This window comes from Tachysurus vachellii, chromosome 16, assembly GCF_030014155.1.
Source record: "Tachysurus vachellii isolate PV-2020 chromosome 16, HZAU_Pvac_v1, whole genome shotgun sequence".
Taxonomy (NCBI): domain Eukaryota; kingdom Metazoa; phylum Chordata; class Actinopteri; order Siluriformes; family Bagridae; genus Tachysurus; species Tachysurus vachellii.
The window spans coordinates 12,717,376-12,731,978 of record NC_083475.1 but is presented as its reverse complement, the minus strand read 5'-3'; the positions used below and the strand labels follow the sequence as shown (position 1 = coordinate 12,731,978).

General features: G+C 36.9%; 1 protein-coding gene across 4 annotated transcripts in view; it reads right to left on the bottom strand.

The window, feature by feature from the left end:
- The window catches only part of dgki (diacylglycerol kinase, iota), a 57,060-nt gene extending 43,768 nt beyond the window's left edge, over positions 1 to 13,292 (bottom strand). For 2 of the 4 annotated variants that reach the window (XM_060889726.1, XM_060889728.1), the window contains exon 1: positions 12,790 to 13,292. In XM_060889726.1, the coding sequence (XP_060745709.1) occupies positions 12,790 to 12,986 (197 nt within the window). In that variant the 5' untranslated portion in view covers positions 12,987 to 13,292. The remainder of the gene's footprint in view (positions 1 to 12,789) is intronic. The other 2 variants (XM_060889729.1, XM_060889730.1) reach the window with 1 other exon arrangement.
- Between the last annotated feature and the right edge of the window lie 1,311 nt (positions 13,293 to 14,603).

The following is a 14,603-nucleotide window of genomic DNA, read 5'->3' as shown; positions in this document are numbered from 1 at the left end:
CTCCAGGTTTTTTTTTACCAGTACCAAATTTTGTAGCACAATAACTGATAAAAAGATAATAATATGCCAAAAATGATGATTTACTGATCAGTCATTATCTGTTTATTACACTGATTTACAAAACTTATCATCATTTATAAATTTACATTCATTAATTAATATTAATAATATTAATGTTCACAATAGACTGACTTAATTTTGCTTAACTAACTGTTGAGTCCACAGTGTGTTTTAAGTTGCTGGCAAGATCATTGCTGTAGAGATCTACAGAAGCTCTCTCTCTTCTGTTTACATATAAACATCTATATATACAGAGACAGAGAGATGATGATGATGATGACGATGAAAAAAACAATGAGAGGAAGTCAGCAGGTCAGTCCCTTTAAGAGGTAGACATAACAAAATACAGTGCACACACACGTCATGAATTGTTATCAGTTATGTTATTAACATATATTAGATAATAATACAGTGTAAATATCTATGGGTGAAGTTATCTAATTGAAGTGTCTGTTGCATGTAGAGAAATGTGATAATATCTTGTACTGCATGTGACAGAATCCTGTATGTGTGTGTGTGTGTGTGTGTGTATGTGTGTGTGTGTGTGTGTTTGTGTGTGTTGGCTGTTGTGCGGCTGTGTATCAGTGAGCGCAATGTCAAGCGAGTGGGAGAGTGTGGGAACGGCGTGTAAAATTACATCTATCTGTGAAGGCCTGTGCTTTTGTGTGTGTGTGTGTGTGTGTGAGAGAGAGAGAGAGAGAGTGAGAGAAAGAGAGAGAGAGAGAGCGAGAGAGCGAGAGAGAAAGAGAGGGAAAGTGAAAAAGTGAGAAAGAAAGAGAGTGAGAGATTAGGCGCATCATTTGCAGTTTACGTAGGAAGCTGCCTGTAGAACAACCATCTCTCTCTCTCACTTTCTCTCCATCTATCTTTCTTTCCTGTATCCTCCTATTTTCTGACTGCTGACACCTCCATAATTAACCTTGTTGGGTGCTGTGTGCGTGGGAGGCATCGGAAGCACACATCTCTCCCGTATCTGACCTCTCCATCTGCTCAAAATAGTTGCGCCACCGTGACAGGAGAAGAGTGTAGCTCAGGTCTTGGATGATCCCCAGTGAAGAGCCATTTTTGAAGCTGCTCTGCAAACCTGCATAACCACAAGCTTGACTCCAACACTCCCAAACATCAAACAAAATTCTGTGCTAAATAAAGCTTGACCCCCTGACCAAGTCATACATCCGCATTCAGTATTTCTCCTTATCCGTATGCAGTAACCACTTCCTTTTCCTTATTAATACTTAAACTCCGAGCTTATTATTCAGATATTCGACTTAAAGCATTCTGTTAGTAACTAAAATGCATTATTCAGTAACTACAGTGAAATAGGAAAGAGAGGATTGAAAGTCTAAACCAACAGGTCTGCGGATTTAATAGATTAATACAGTAGCGAAATGACTAGTAGAATTCTCTCTAATATATATGAAGCCCTAAGCTGCATATGTTATGAGTTCAGTCCGGTACAAGTTTATATTCCTTGCAGAAGGAATTTCATTCAAAGATTTATGTTTAATGTTTTAACATGCCATTAAATTACAGTATATGTCGTGATCATATATGCTGTAGCATATATAGTGAAGAAAAGTTTTACAGAAAGGCAGATGCAGTTGTTTAATCTCTTTTGTACAGGACACACATGTTCCCAGGTGCACCAATGGGATAGATTATTCATATTTTTAGAGCTGATGAGAGCTTTAGAGTTGACTAATGATTACTAATGCTCCAAAACAAAATAATAATAATAATAATAATAATAATACTAATAATAATAACTGGCTTTGTTTGTGATATAGTCAGTTATAACCAAGTTCACAGTCCTCTGTTGCTGAAAATAATCTCCAGCACATACATTGGAAACCAGAAAAAAGCACCTTTAAACAAGCAGTTACTTAGCAACAAGCCTGACCAATCAGAATTTGAGTTTAACTTTACCTCAGGCAACAGCAGTATAGCGCTTTTATTTAAAGCATTTTCACTTTTGAATTGTATTTCAAGCCTCCGCAACCCAGCCAAGTGCCTGGTAAAGCAGCAAACGACAGAAAGAAAGAAAGAAAGAAAGAAAGAAAGAAAGAAAGAAAGAAAGAAAGAAAGAAAGAAAGAAAGAAAGAAAGAAAATCACAGTATTAAAAAGAGATTAAATTAATCACTATCTATAGGGATGCATTAAATGGGTGCAATATGATAAAAAAGCCAGAGTTGTAGTTTAGTTGTAAAAACTAACTGACTAAAGCTAGACTATGTTTTGTGACTTGGTTACGAAACATAGTGATCATAGTGAAAATGATTTACAGGTATAAAAAAACATGCACTGTTGCTAACATCATTAACACTGAAGCAATGGCAGCTAGCTACATTGGTTATTAAGTCCTATTTTTACTAGGTCAAACCATCTTCCTGTACTGGTATCATAGTGCTGTATTTACGCCACCTTCACATAATTTGCCAAATTCTAAGGTCACGTTCCCAGCTACATCATTAGTGTACGTTTACTTGTCTTACTTGTTAACTTGTCTAATTTTAGCTAACATAGAAACAGAAACTTTGACACGATGTTTGATCATCACATCTTAAAGCAAGAGTGAATTTAAACCAACTTGTTAAACAAATAGGAAAGAAGTTAATTTATTTATTTTTTTGTCAAAGTGAAAAATATTCCTCTATTACGGCGCATGTTCATTGGTCAAGCAGACAAGAGCCTTCAGGCATATTCAGGCAATACACATCTGTCTTCTGCATATGGGGCAAAAAAATCAAATGCACCAGCTGGAGTTCAATGAGTGAAAAAAAATGGTGCAGGAAAAAATGAAGAATATTTTACACCACTACTGAAAAAGGTACACCACTCTCTGCAGGCAACTGACCTGGACAAGAGAATGACATGTAATTGACTTGTCTGAAGAATGACAAAATGACAATGGTTAACTCCAAATTACAGACAGTAATACTACAGACAGGCTGAGGTTTAGATGTATAATGACTGTGACCAGAAAACAGAGTATAAATATAAAACTCAATATTCAAACCTAGCTGTAGATGAGATCACACAGTTTATGACCAACAATCCATGTTTTGCTCTTATGATCAGAAGAAATTAGATACTGGATCAGTCAGTGGAGAAAATGACTAATTCAGTGAAAAAATGCATCAGTCCATATTAAAGTTCATTCTTCAGTCCATATTAAAGTTACATGATAAAATGTTCAAATATTAAGAAAAATGATTCACTTCTGCTTCACTGATGCACCTATTTGTCTTAAATTTTGCTTAGTTAATTACAGACCAAAAAATGATCAAGATTTCAGCTTGCAGCAAAAATGTCACATGGCCAGTAGCCATTCATTTCAGTAAAAATCTTTCTTCTGAATCCAGAGCCTAAGGGCAACACACACTCTCACACACTCATACAACCTTGAAGGACATTCACTGCCACCCTTCCATTAACCAGTATGAGATTAGACTCTAAAAAAAGAGAGAACCCAAAAGAAACCCCAGCCACTTTATAAAAACTTAGATGTTTAAAGATTTTATTGAAGTACAGATAGTGCCTGGTAGAACCAAAAAAACAATGCTGATTTTTTTCCAGTGTTGATCGTCTGTCATAATGTCCGCTGTTTGTGTTTGTCTAAATGCTGACAGTGCTGTGAATACCCTGGCAGTGTAGATCAGATCCCTGCACCATGAAGCTTCTAATTATTTTGCTCCTGAGGCCTTCTCTGATCCTTAGAGAGCGACGTGACACTCTCCTTTTACATCTTTTCCACCTGAGGTCCAAGCTGCCTAAATGAATTAATCATCTATTAAATGAGGCTACCATAACCCTGTGCTGTCTGTCGAGCAGGTTAAGCCTATGATCCCACCCACCCACAGTCACACATACACACACACTCAGACCACAGCTGGAGAGCATAAGGGACGTGCTATAATTAGTGCTGAGAGAGAATGACAGTGGGATGATGTGTACCAGTGGAAACACACACAGAAGCTGTGTGCTCAGTCAGATTAGTCCTGTCTACAGAAACCTCATCGCTACTGAGCTCCCCAGCTTTACCATCCAACTAGTAGGCTTTTCAATTGTTGCACAAACTCAGAGGCAGAAATCATATATCTTTTTCAGAGCTTTTAGAGGAGCCACTTCCACAACGCCGTCTAGACTGTCAAAATACAACAATGCTGCCAATGTATAAATGTAACGACATGATTGAGAATTTTACTATAGTATGAATAGGCATGAAGCCGCACTTCCTTTTCGGCAGGTCAGATTACCTGCCGTTCTTCTAGAAATCAGTTAAACTACGCCGCACTCTAGGATACGGCCAGGCTTCAATGTTAAAATCATGAATAATTCTCCGGCCGTCTACTAACGAGAACCTTTCATTAATAGTTATACTGTGTTCAGGGTGTGTGTGTGTGTGTGTGTCCGTGCATCATTGTGTGCACAGCAGGACACCTGGCTGAGGTTTGTTTGAAGGTGTGTGCACTGACTGATGGCTTTATTAATTTGGAAAAGAATAAAAACTGTCATAAAATACTGCGGCTGTGACGTCTTTTTATCGATTACATGATTTTTATCGCCACAAGCTGCTAATCAAATCAGGTTTAGGTTCAATATTGAGGACCTTTTTGGAGTTTTGTGATTATGTTAACCTTTACAGAAGGCACTGATCTTGTTCATGATATTTACTACAGTGTACTGTGTACCCTCATATTTTAAAGTTAGTATAGGATAACTGTATTAGGACCATAGTTTTCCTATGGTGCTTTAATATAACTCAGAAAACTATTAAAAATATTAAATATAGCCTTTGTCATACATTATCATAGCCTTATGAATGCATGCATACCCAATATGACACTACAATGGTTTTATAATATTATCACAATAGTATGATAATATATGTAGTATAATACTATACAATAGTACAATGGCTTATGTTAAAAAAAGCTTAAAAAACTTGCAAATAATGTAAATGAGCCTAACACTTAATTGGAATGTATTCATTAAATAAATCTTTAATCTGGAAATCAGGAATTTATGTCACAGTTAAACGGGACTTAACACTGCACAACATAGCTGCACAAGGTTGAGTTGTCCCAGATGTTAATGGGTAGGTATTTACTTCACTGGGTATTCACATACATAAAGTAGGCTAACCTGAAATAAAATTTTGATATAGAAATGAAAAACTGTATAGACAGGCTGGCAACCCAGAAAAGAAAACTGTGACACTAGCAACAGTTAAAAACTAATATTTAACAGAATTGGCTTCTGTACAACATTCAGTGACAACAAAAAAATAGAGGTACTGCAGAGTTGCACAAAAAGAAGCTATTTAGACAAATTCTTTACCAATGAGTATTAAAATGTTAAAAATGAAATACTGTGCAAAATATATTTTTCGAGCATGAGCTCAATCCTGGATAGCAGCTATTTCCAGAGTGTTTTCAACCCCACAATTGACATATATGAGAGGAGGGATGTAAAATAGTTTCATTTTTATGTCATCGAATATCTCACTTTATTTTTTCTGTCTCTATTTTCTCTCTCTTTGAGTTTTCACTTTGCACTGAGATTAGTAGTGTGATTATCCAGAATCACATCCAACAAAATCAGCCTCCATTTTGCCTCTGACACCTTCCCTGTTTGCCTTAGATGAACACAGCACTTTAACACAATCCAGAGGCCATCTGCTGCTGAAGGGGAAAAAAAATAGCTCTCATTTTCAAAATGCAGCACATTTATGGAGCAAGAGGATAATGTGAGGCCAGACACTGCCGTCGCATAGTCAAGGCACAATAACAATAATATAAACAAGTGCTTTCCATCCTGTGTGACATTTCACAGCACTGTTAAAGCGCTAAGTGATGCTGAGCAGAGCTGCTGTCCCAGAACTGTGGGATACGTGAGCAGCACATGCAGAGAGGGGAGACAGAAGAAGTGAGGGAGAGATGAATGGGATTGAGTGGCTTGCACCTCCAGTAGGGCTGCTGTCTGCAGGTGATCTGCTGCCAGAACACCAGGTGCAGGATTTGAGTTCCTGCATTTGAGCCAAGATGAATTTGCCTAGGCAAACAGAGGGAGAGAGAGGACACAGGGAGAGAAAGGCACACAAACATGTGCATAAATGTATAGAGCTAGACTGGTTGAGCATTACTGGTAGTCAGTTACCCTGCAGGAAAGACACACAAAGGATGGATCATTGCCTGAAGAAGAGTAGAGACCTCTGAAATTAAAGCAGGAGGGGAGCAAGTCTAAAATCTCTTACAGTATTAAGCCTAATAAGAAAAGATCCAATCCTTTTAATGTGTCTCATCAGGGTGCCTTACGAAGTCCCAGTACAAAAGAAAAAAAAAGTGCTGGAGCTGTGCTGTTTTTTTAAAGGTGCTCAGCCGCTCTGTTATCCATCTTCAGGGGACAGATTATAGCTATTTAAATAACACCTTCATGTGTGTGTGTGTGTGTGTGTGTGTGTGTATGTGTGTGTCATCAGAAGGTGCTATAGTGGCCCTTCTTCTATCTGCAAAAGAGATCCTCGTCATCCAAAGTCATTTAGAAACGTGTGAGAGAGTGAAAGAGAAAAAAAAGAAACAAAGAGAAAGGATAGAGAGAATTAATAATATTTATCCCTAGCCTTAACCTGACAAAATGAAATGACAATTTTTGCTCTATTTTTAGGCACATTTGGACCTTACCATGAAAGAAACACACAGAGTAATGATACCTTGTAAGTGAAACATCTAGACTCAGTACTGTAAGAATGAAATTCACTGAATAGCGTCAATGCCATATGAATTATTTTTAAAGGGGAATAAAATCAAACAGAGACCTTAGCTTCATTCTGTTCCTCAATAAATAAAAAGGGGATGTCAGTTATGGCTTAATATTTTAAATTATGCACTAAAAGTATTATTACTTTATAAGTAGCTCACTGTTGGACTTCGTCTGGACTCTTCATCATAGAGTGCAATACATTATGGGTTATAACACAGAGTGATGTCATGTAATGAGAACTATTTTGGGTTCAGTTATATTGCATCCTGGAGGCTTAAAATACAAACAACTTAAAAGATACAGCCTAATAGTCACTCTCTGCTATACATACTTTAATCATGCCAGTACAAAAATAACACCACAAAGCCTAAGGGAGCAAACATTCAAAAGAAATTAAGATTTGCGACCAAATCCAAGTGGAGTGGCCACTAGTGCGCCCACAGGAAGGAGCTCCACATTTCTGCAGACAAATAGCAAATAAAATCAGTGCCAAAGTGAGCACTGTGGTCGATTTAAGAGATGCCAAAATGCACTGGGGGCCTCATTAAACTTGGACTGATAAGAGACAACACTTGTAAGTAATAAATTATTAAACCCACTTTCCTGTGCTGCAGTGTGCTGTGGAGGACCAGCCTTCAGGATGCAACCTCTCCTCACACACACTGCCTCATAGTACGGTCATCACCAGAAGCTTACCAATTCAATACAAGGTGACATTTAGGAGATATTAAATTCTCTCTACAAGGAAACACATATACTAAACCTAAAACACTGCTTGAATGCAGAGTTACCTCAATTGAAGTACTACTTAACAATCATCTCCTGCAGTCTTTATACCTGTTGCCATACCCCGGTGTTCAAACTTTATTGACTCTTTATTTTACATTTACAGCATTTGGCAGACAGCCTTATACAGCACAGCTTACATTTATCTCATTTATACAACTGAGCAGTTGAGAGTTAAGGCCCTTGTTCAAGGGTCTATCAGTGGTGGGTGATTTAAACTCACAACCTTCCCCGATCAGTAGTCCAACACCTTAAAACCTATATAGTTATAATAATCTGTACGGTATAAATGACTTGCAGGTTATCAGGTTATGTCTGTCAGAAAAAATAATTATTCTAAAATACACACTGTTTTTTTCTGTTTTTGTATATTTATAGCCTTCTGAGAAACCTCCCACCACTAGCTGACCTGTTAAACTATACACCCACAAAGCCTGACATTCAGTGATCTCTCACTGCTGTAGAATTGGTAGATATCTAGCATAATCCACAATGTTGTGGGGTTTTTTCCACTAATAATGGAAAATGAATAAAGCATAATATAGTTTAATAATCCTGGAATTTGATCTTTTGTTATTCACTGGAGCTCCAGTTCTTTGGAGCACTTTAAAGGTGTGGTCAGTACTTACTGATCGAAAGGTTGTGAGTTTGAATCCGAGGACCACCAAGGCCTTTAACGCTCAATTGCTCAGTTGTATGAACGTAAGTTGCTCTGAATAAGGGTGCCTGCCAAATGCTATAAATGGAAATATTGAGCTAATGAGTTGGAGCTTGTATGTTGAGTTAGTAACTTTGGAGCTGTTGTAGGGCAATGGGTCTTCTGAACTGAAGTCGAGAAATACTACATCCAAACGTTCAACTTATTCTTAAATGCAGTAGCAACAACATTAAACATGTAATATGCTCTGCTTTTAGACACACTGTGTTGTTTCATACTTTAAATTGATCAGAAAATGTTACACGGTCTGTAAAATATTCATGCTGTGATGTCAGCGGTTGAGATGGATTGAGCCGACACTGAACGCTTCTCTACAATGAAGCTAATCCATGTTTAACGACCTGTTATCTTGAGAGAATCTGTACTGAAGGTGTCAAAATCTACAAACAAGACTGCAGTCTACCTAATGATGCAAATGCAGCCACACCTTTATATTTCTGTTTTGGACATTCCACACATCTTACCCTGACTAATGAGAGTTAGTCAGTTAGAGTTAGAAAGGAATTCTTTAATCCCAAAATCATAAAAATCTAATTAACAGCTTTCTTTTAAGGCTGCAAAAAAAAAAAAGTGTCTTCTATGTTCAAAGTGTCCTCTGTTCTGCTCAGGTTTAGACAGGGCTAACTAAAATGAACAATGTGGTGTAATCAGAGACATAGCATGTATAAAGCTGTTCTGGTGTTGTCTTCTTTCTTGCACGTTGTTTGCTTGTGATTTTTGCATCTGGTATCTAATCTGAATTGAAAATCGAGAGGTGAAGATGGCTTTGATCATTTGCACTCGAAAAAGACTGCGGGAAAGAAAGCAAGGCTGATCTGGTCAAGTGCTGGATATGACAGACTGTTGACTGCTACTCTCTATGACAGTCGGTAACAAAAGTGGAGGACGGCTCAAAGGCAGGGGGTCTCTAAGAATAGATGGGAATAGATGTTTGCTATTTGAGATAAGGCTATTAGTTCCTGTTTATTACAACAGCCAAAACAACTGCTTAAAACAACTGCTAGTCTTCTGTACTGCTTTTTTCACTGAAGACTAATCATCAAGCTTGATTAAACACAGCAAACTTCCTTTTATTTAGAATCTTAGATGTTTGATTGAAATCTCAGAACTGTAAGCTGAACTGTAAACAAGTTACTTTTAAAAGCTGTTTGTACCCATTTTGATGAAGAAATCTAGTCACTGATCAACTGAACAAAGAAAATCAAGCAAAATCTAGGTCTGGTTCATCTACCAACAGAAACCATAACTTTGATGGCTGTAGAAAGACCATTACCATTACAGTGCTCACTGATGTCACATAACATGTTGTGGTGTACGTAATTGTTAATTCCATTATGAAGAAAAAAAAATCACTGATTCATTGATTGTCTGATTAACAACAGTTCTGTGGTCCCATGAATTTATTGTCAGGCAATACAAAATGCTGTCTTCTGAAATTCTGTTTAAAAATACAAACTCATCTGTATACATAATCAATGAGGATCCTCAACCACCTTCTATAAACCATTAGGTCCGATTTAAAGCATAAACCAAAAAACATGTTTAAAAAATCTCGGTTTCTGGACTATGGCCAATGGGAATAAAGCACAGTTCCGTTTTTCTCTTGGTACCACCGATACTGCTATATTCGGCACTGGAAAAAGCCTTGAAAGTCACTCAAATGGAATTCAGGGATTAGCCAGCTGACTCTGAGAGCAACAGGATTCATGCATGTCCTCTAGGATTGTTCTGGTCAGATGAACAGGTGTGTGCAACTAAAGTGAGGGCCAAAACATCATCACTATAGCTTGCAGTAGGAGATGAGAACAAAGAGAGTATTGTAGGTGGTGGTTCAGTATGCTTGTCAATAGGCTGTGAAGTCTTCAATCCTTCCCATGGACTGAATCGGTGAACCATATCGATTTAATCCACATAAACACATGCTTTAAATCATTTCTGCTGCAGACTGCCCACACCAGAGCACAGAATCAGTCGTACTCTACAAACACATGAAACATTTTTTATTGGTAAATGTGAAGCAAAATTTTCTTCCAGGGTTGTAAATTCTTCTGTGGAGCCAGAATGTCCTCCAGTATGTCAAAGACATCAGTTAAAGACCCACAAGCTTCTGACAGAGACAACACACTACACTAACACAATGAGACTGTAGCATACATGACCTGCTGAAGAGCACACATACTAAACCACCAGAGTAACCTCTAAATACATGATCCTGTATTATAAAAGCTATAACCTTATTTACCACTGTATAATTAACACAGTACAAACATATTAGTCCAATATAGATTCTACTATCATGCATTTTATAACTAAAGCCCGAATCAGACTGGAAAAGACTGACATGGAGAGGATGTGTAATATAAATAGAATTATAACTAGGATATTTGTAGAATTTTAGTCCCATCAAATCTGTCACATTATTCATTTTTGATGCAGACGGAGCGTGCACACGTCAGGAAAGATTTGGAACAATTACAACAATAACACAGATGACATTTGAAGGATGTGTCAGAAAATAAACTCTTCCAAGAATTTTAAGCAAATTACTGAATTCCAAGTACAAGTCTACATACCATTACATGCTATTGGTATCTAATGTATGGACGCCTAACAAACAAACAAGTGCTTTGAATAAAAGTCATCAATCAGCAGTGGTTGAGTTGGATAAAGTACAAATGTCACTTTTTTTGGGATACACGTGCACATTTCAGATGGATCATAACTACTATAGACATCCTCATCCTCAAGCAACTGTGTTTCATGGATATATATATGGAAAGCTTGGTAAAGCCATCTTGTGTGTGTGTATATATATATATATATATATATATATATATATATATATATATATATATATATATATATATATATATATACATATATATATGTATATATAATCTGTCTCTTGCTATCTCTCTCTCTGTCTCTCTCTTTATCTGTCTCTCTCCCCATCTCTCTCTCTCTCTCTCTCTCTCTCTCTCTCTATATATATATATATATATATATATATATATAGATAGATAGATAGATAGATAGATAGATAGATAGATAGATAGATATACCACATTTCTGAGGTATTGTCATTTCTTATAAGAAACTCCTTTTTTCTTATAAATTATTTATTTATGTTGGATGTTTCATTGATGCTGCAATTTTTTATAGGATTTTTTATGTTCCTTGTCAGTTTCGGTAACAAGCATTAATATTATGATACATATTGTGCACTGTGCAAATGGCTTTAACTATAGTGATGTGTAAATACATATAATTAGTTATTAATATATTAATACAGCCAATTAGTGTAGATCATGTTCTACTACCATAACCGAATACCTGATAAACAGCAAATGATCTACAGTACAGCAGAGGGTTGAAGTTTGCCTGTTGTGTTTTTTCCTAATGCCTAATGACAATGTGGTCAAAAAAGGAAATACACACACGCACACACACACACACACACACACACACACTAAGAGAGAGAGAGACTGGGTGAAATCAATATTCAGAAAACACCTCTATTTGTACACGACGCGATAAAGCGCTGCAATAAAAGCAACATTCACATCGAGTGTAATGGTGCATTAAAGCCTTTAAAGCCTTACTTTTATTATAGTTTCATATTATTTATTACTTAGCCTTGATCCAGACGCTTTCACGTGCCTTCTGTCCTACAGCGCACTAGTGTTTGTTGTGTGCTGCGGTCTGCGCCTGGGATAATGCACCTGTCTCTCTCTTTATCTGTCTCTCTCTCTCTCTTTATCTGTCTCTCTCTCTCTTTATCTGTCTCTCTCTCTTTATCTGTCTCTCTCTCACTATCTCTCTCTCTCTGTCTCTCTCTCTCTTTATCTGTCTCTCTTTCTCTCTCTGTCTCTCTCTCTCTATAGCTGTCTGTCTCTGTCTGTCTGTCTCTCTCTCTATCTGTCTCTCTCTCTCTCTTTATCTGTCTCTCTCTCTCTTTATCTGTCTCTCTCTCTTGATCTGTCTCTCTCTCACTATCTCTCTCTCTCTGTCTCTCTTTATCTGTCTCTCTTTCTCTCTCTGTCTCTCTCTCTCTCTCTTTATCTGTCTCTCTTTCTCTCTCTGTCTCTCTCTCTCTATAGCTGTCTGTCTCTGTCTGTCTGTCTCTCTCTCTATCTGTCTCTCTCTCTTTATCTGTCTCTCTCTCACTATCTCTCTGTCTCTCTTTATCTGTCTCTCCTTGTCTCTCTCTCTTTATCTGTCTCTCTCTCTGTCTCTCTCTCTAGCTGTCTGTCTCTGTCTGTCTGTCTCTCTCTCGCTATCTGTCTGTCTCTCTCTCTATATCTGTCTGTCTCTCTCCCTCTGTCTCTTACTCTCTCTCCCTCTATCTGTCTCTCTCTTTATCTATATGTCTCTATGTCTCTCTCTGTCTCTCTCTCTATCTGTCTCTGTCTTTATCTGTCTCTCTCTCTCTCTCTCTCACTATACCATTTTAAACACTCACCTGTATGAAGTCTGTTTCCTGAAAGCCAGACCTTTCATTTTTTCCTCCAGCGGCTCCTCTCTGTCCCCCGCGGCCGCCTCGTCCCTCGCGCAGTCCGGCTTTTGCTCTCCCGCTTCCCCGCCGCTGGCTCCGAGGCGACCGCTAAAGGTCTCGCTTCTCTCCTCCTGCGTGCACGTTAGGGCGATAAGGGGGTCCATGCTCCGTCCGGCGGTGGACCCCCTACCTGTCTGTCTGGTCCAAGCGAAGGTCTTATCCTGCCGCGCGCGCACGCCCTCCACTCCACTCGGTCACCTCCACGAGCGCCTGGTCGAACGCTGGAAATGTCAGCGCGCGCGCTGCAACGATGCTAACCGGCTAACAGCAGCACAGAGGCAGCATCCTGCCCCAGTCGCTGTCTCCACGGGGCATTCTGGGAGATTCCTACCAACCCTCTCAACGCAGCATCGCTCCACTATGAAAGTAGGGCACAGCACAGCTCTCCGAGCCTTCACTCATTATGGCAAGCCATATGGTTCATAGAGACGTCATTTAGAGTCATCTGCTCAAGAGCAGTGACTCATGCCAGAGAAGGCAGTTATCAGTTGTGTGGTGGGAGAATATAAGGAAAATACAAAAAGTTACAAGTTACAACTAGACTACTTTCACAAAAATACCAAAATTTGAACAATGAACAAGAAAGCATGACACAAAGGAAAGCACTTGCTGTCCTCTTCAACATACATGAACTCACAGATGACCACTTCTGCCTAGTGTCACTGTGATTGACAAGTGCAGACAAGTTAGATAAATATGTAAACATATGTACAGCATGTAATATAAATAGATATATATATGTAAACATATGTACAGCACTTATATATAAACACACACACACACACACACACACACACATATATATATATATATATATATATATATATATATATATATATATATATATATATATATATATATATATATATATAAACATGTACAGAGATGTGTGGACATTGTTGAAAAGTACAAGTAAATTGTTCTAAGACTATGGCATATATATATATATATATATATATATATATATATATATATATATATATATATATATATATATATATATATATATATATATATATGAATGTGAAATATTAGGCAGAATGTACATTTAGGTGTATATAGATATACATGAATAAAATAGTGCAGAGGTATGTAAGGCACAATATGTGTAGAGAATAAATAGTATAAAAAATACAATATGTAATATGTACATATTTGATATACTGTACATGTATATATATATATATATATATATATATATATATATATATATATATATATATATATATATATATATATACAGTATATCAAATATGTACATAACTGTATATAACATCTGTACCTGTATATAACTTCTGTACATATATATATATATATATATATATATATATATATATATATATATATATATATATATATATATATATATATATATATATATATATGTACAGAAGTTATATACAGGTACAGATGTTATATATGTTATATGTTATATATGTATATATGTATAGATGTTATATTATATATATATGTATAACATACAGATGTTATAACATCTGTACCTGTATATAACTTCTGTACATATATATATATATATATATATATATATATATATATATATATATATATATATATATATTTGTACAGAAGTTATATACAGGTACAGATGTTATATACAGTTATATAATTATTAATAATAATAATAATACATTATAGTGTGTGTGTGCCCTGCGATGGGTTGGCACTCCGTCCAGGGTGTATCCTGCCTTGATGCCCGATGA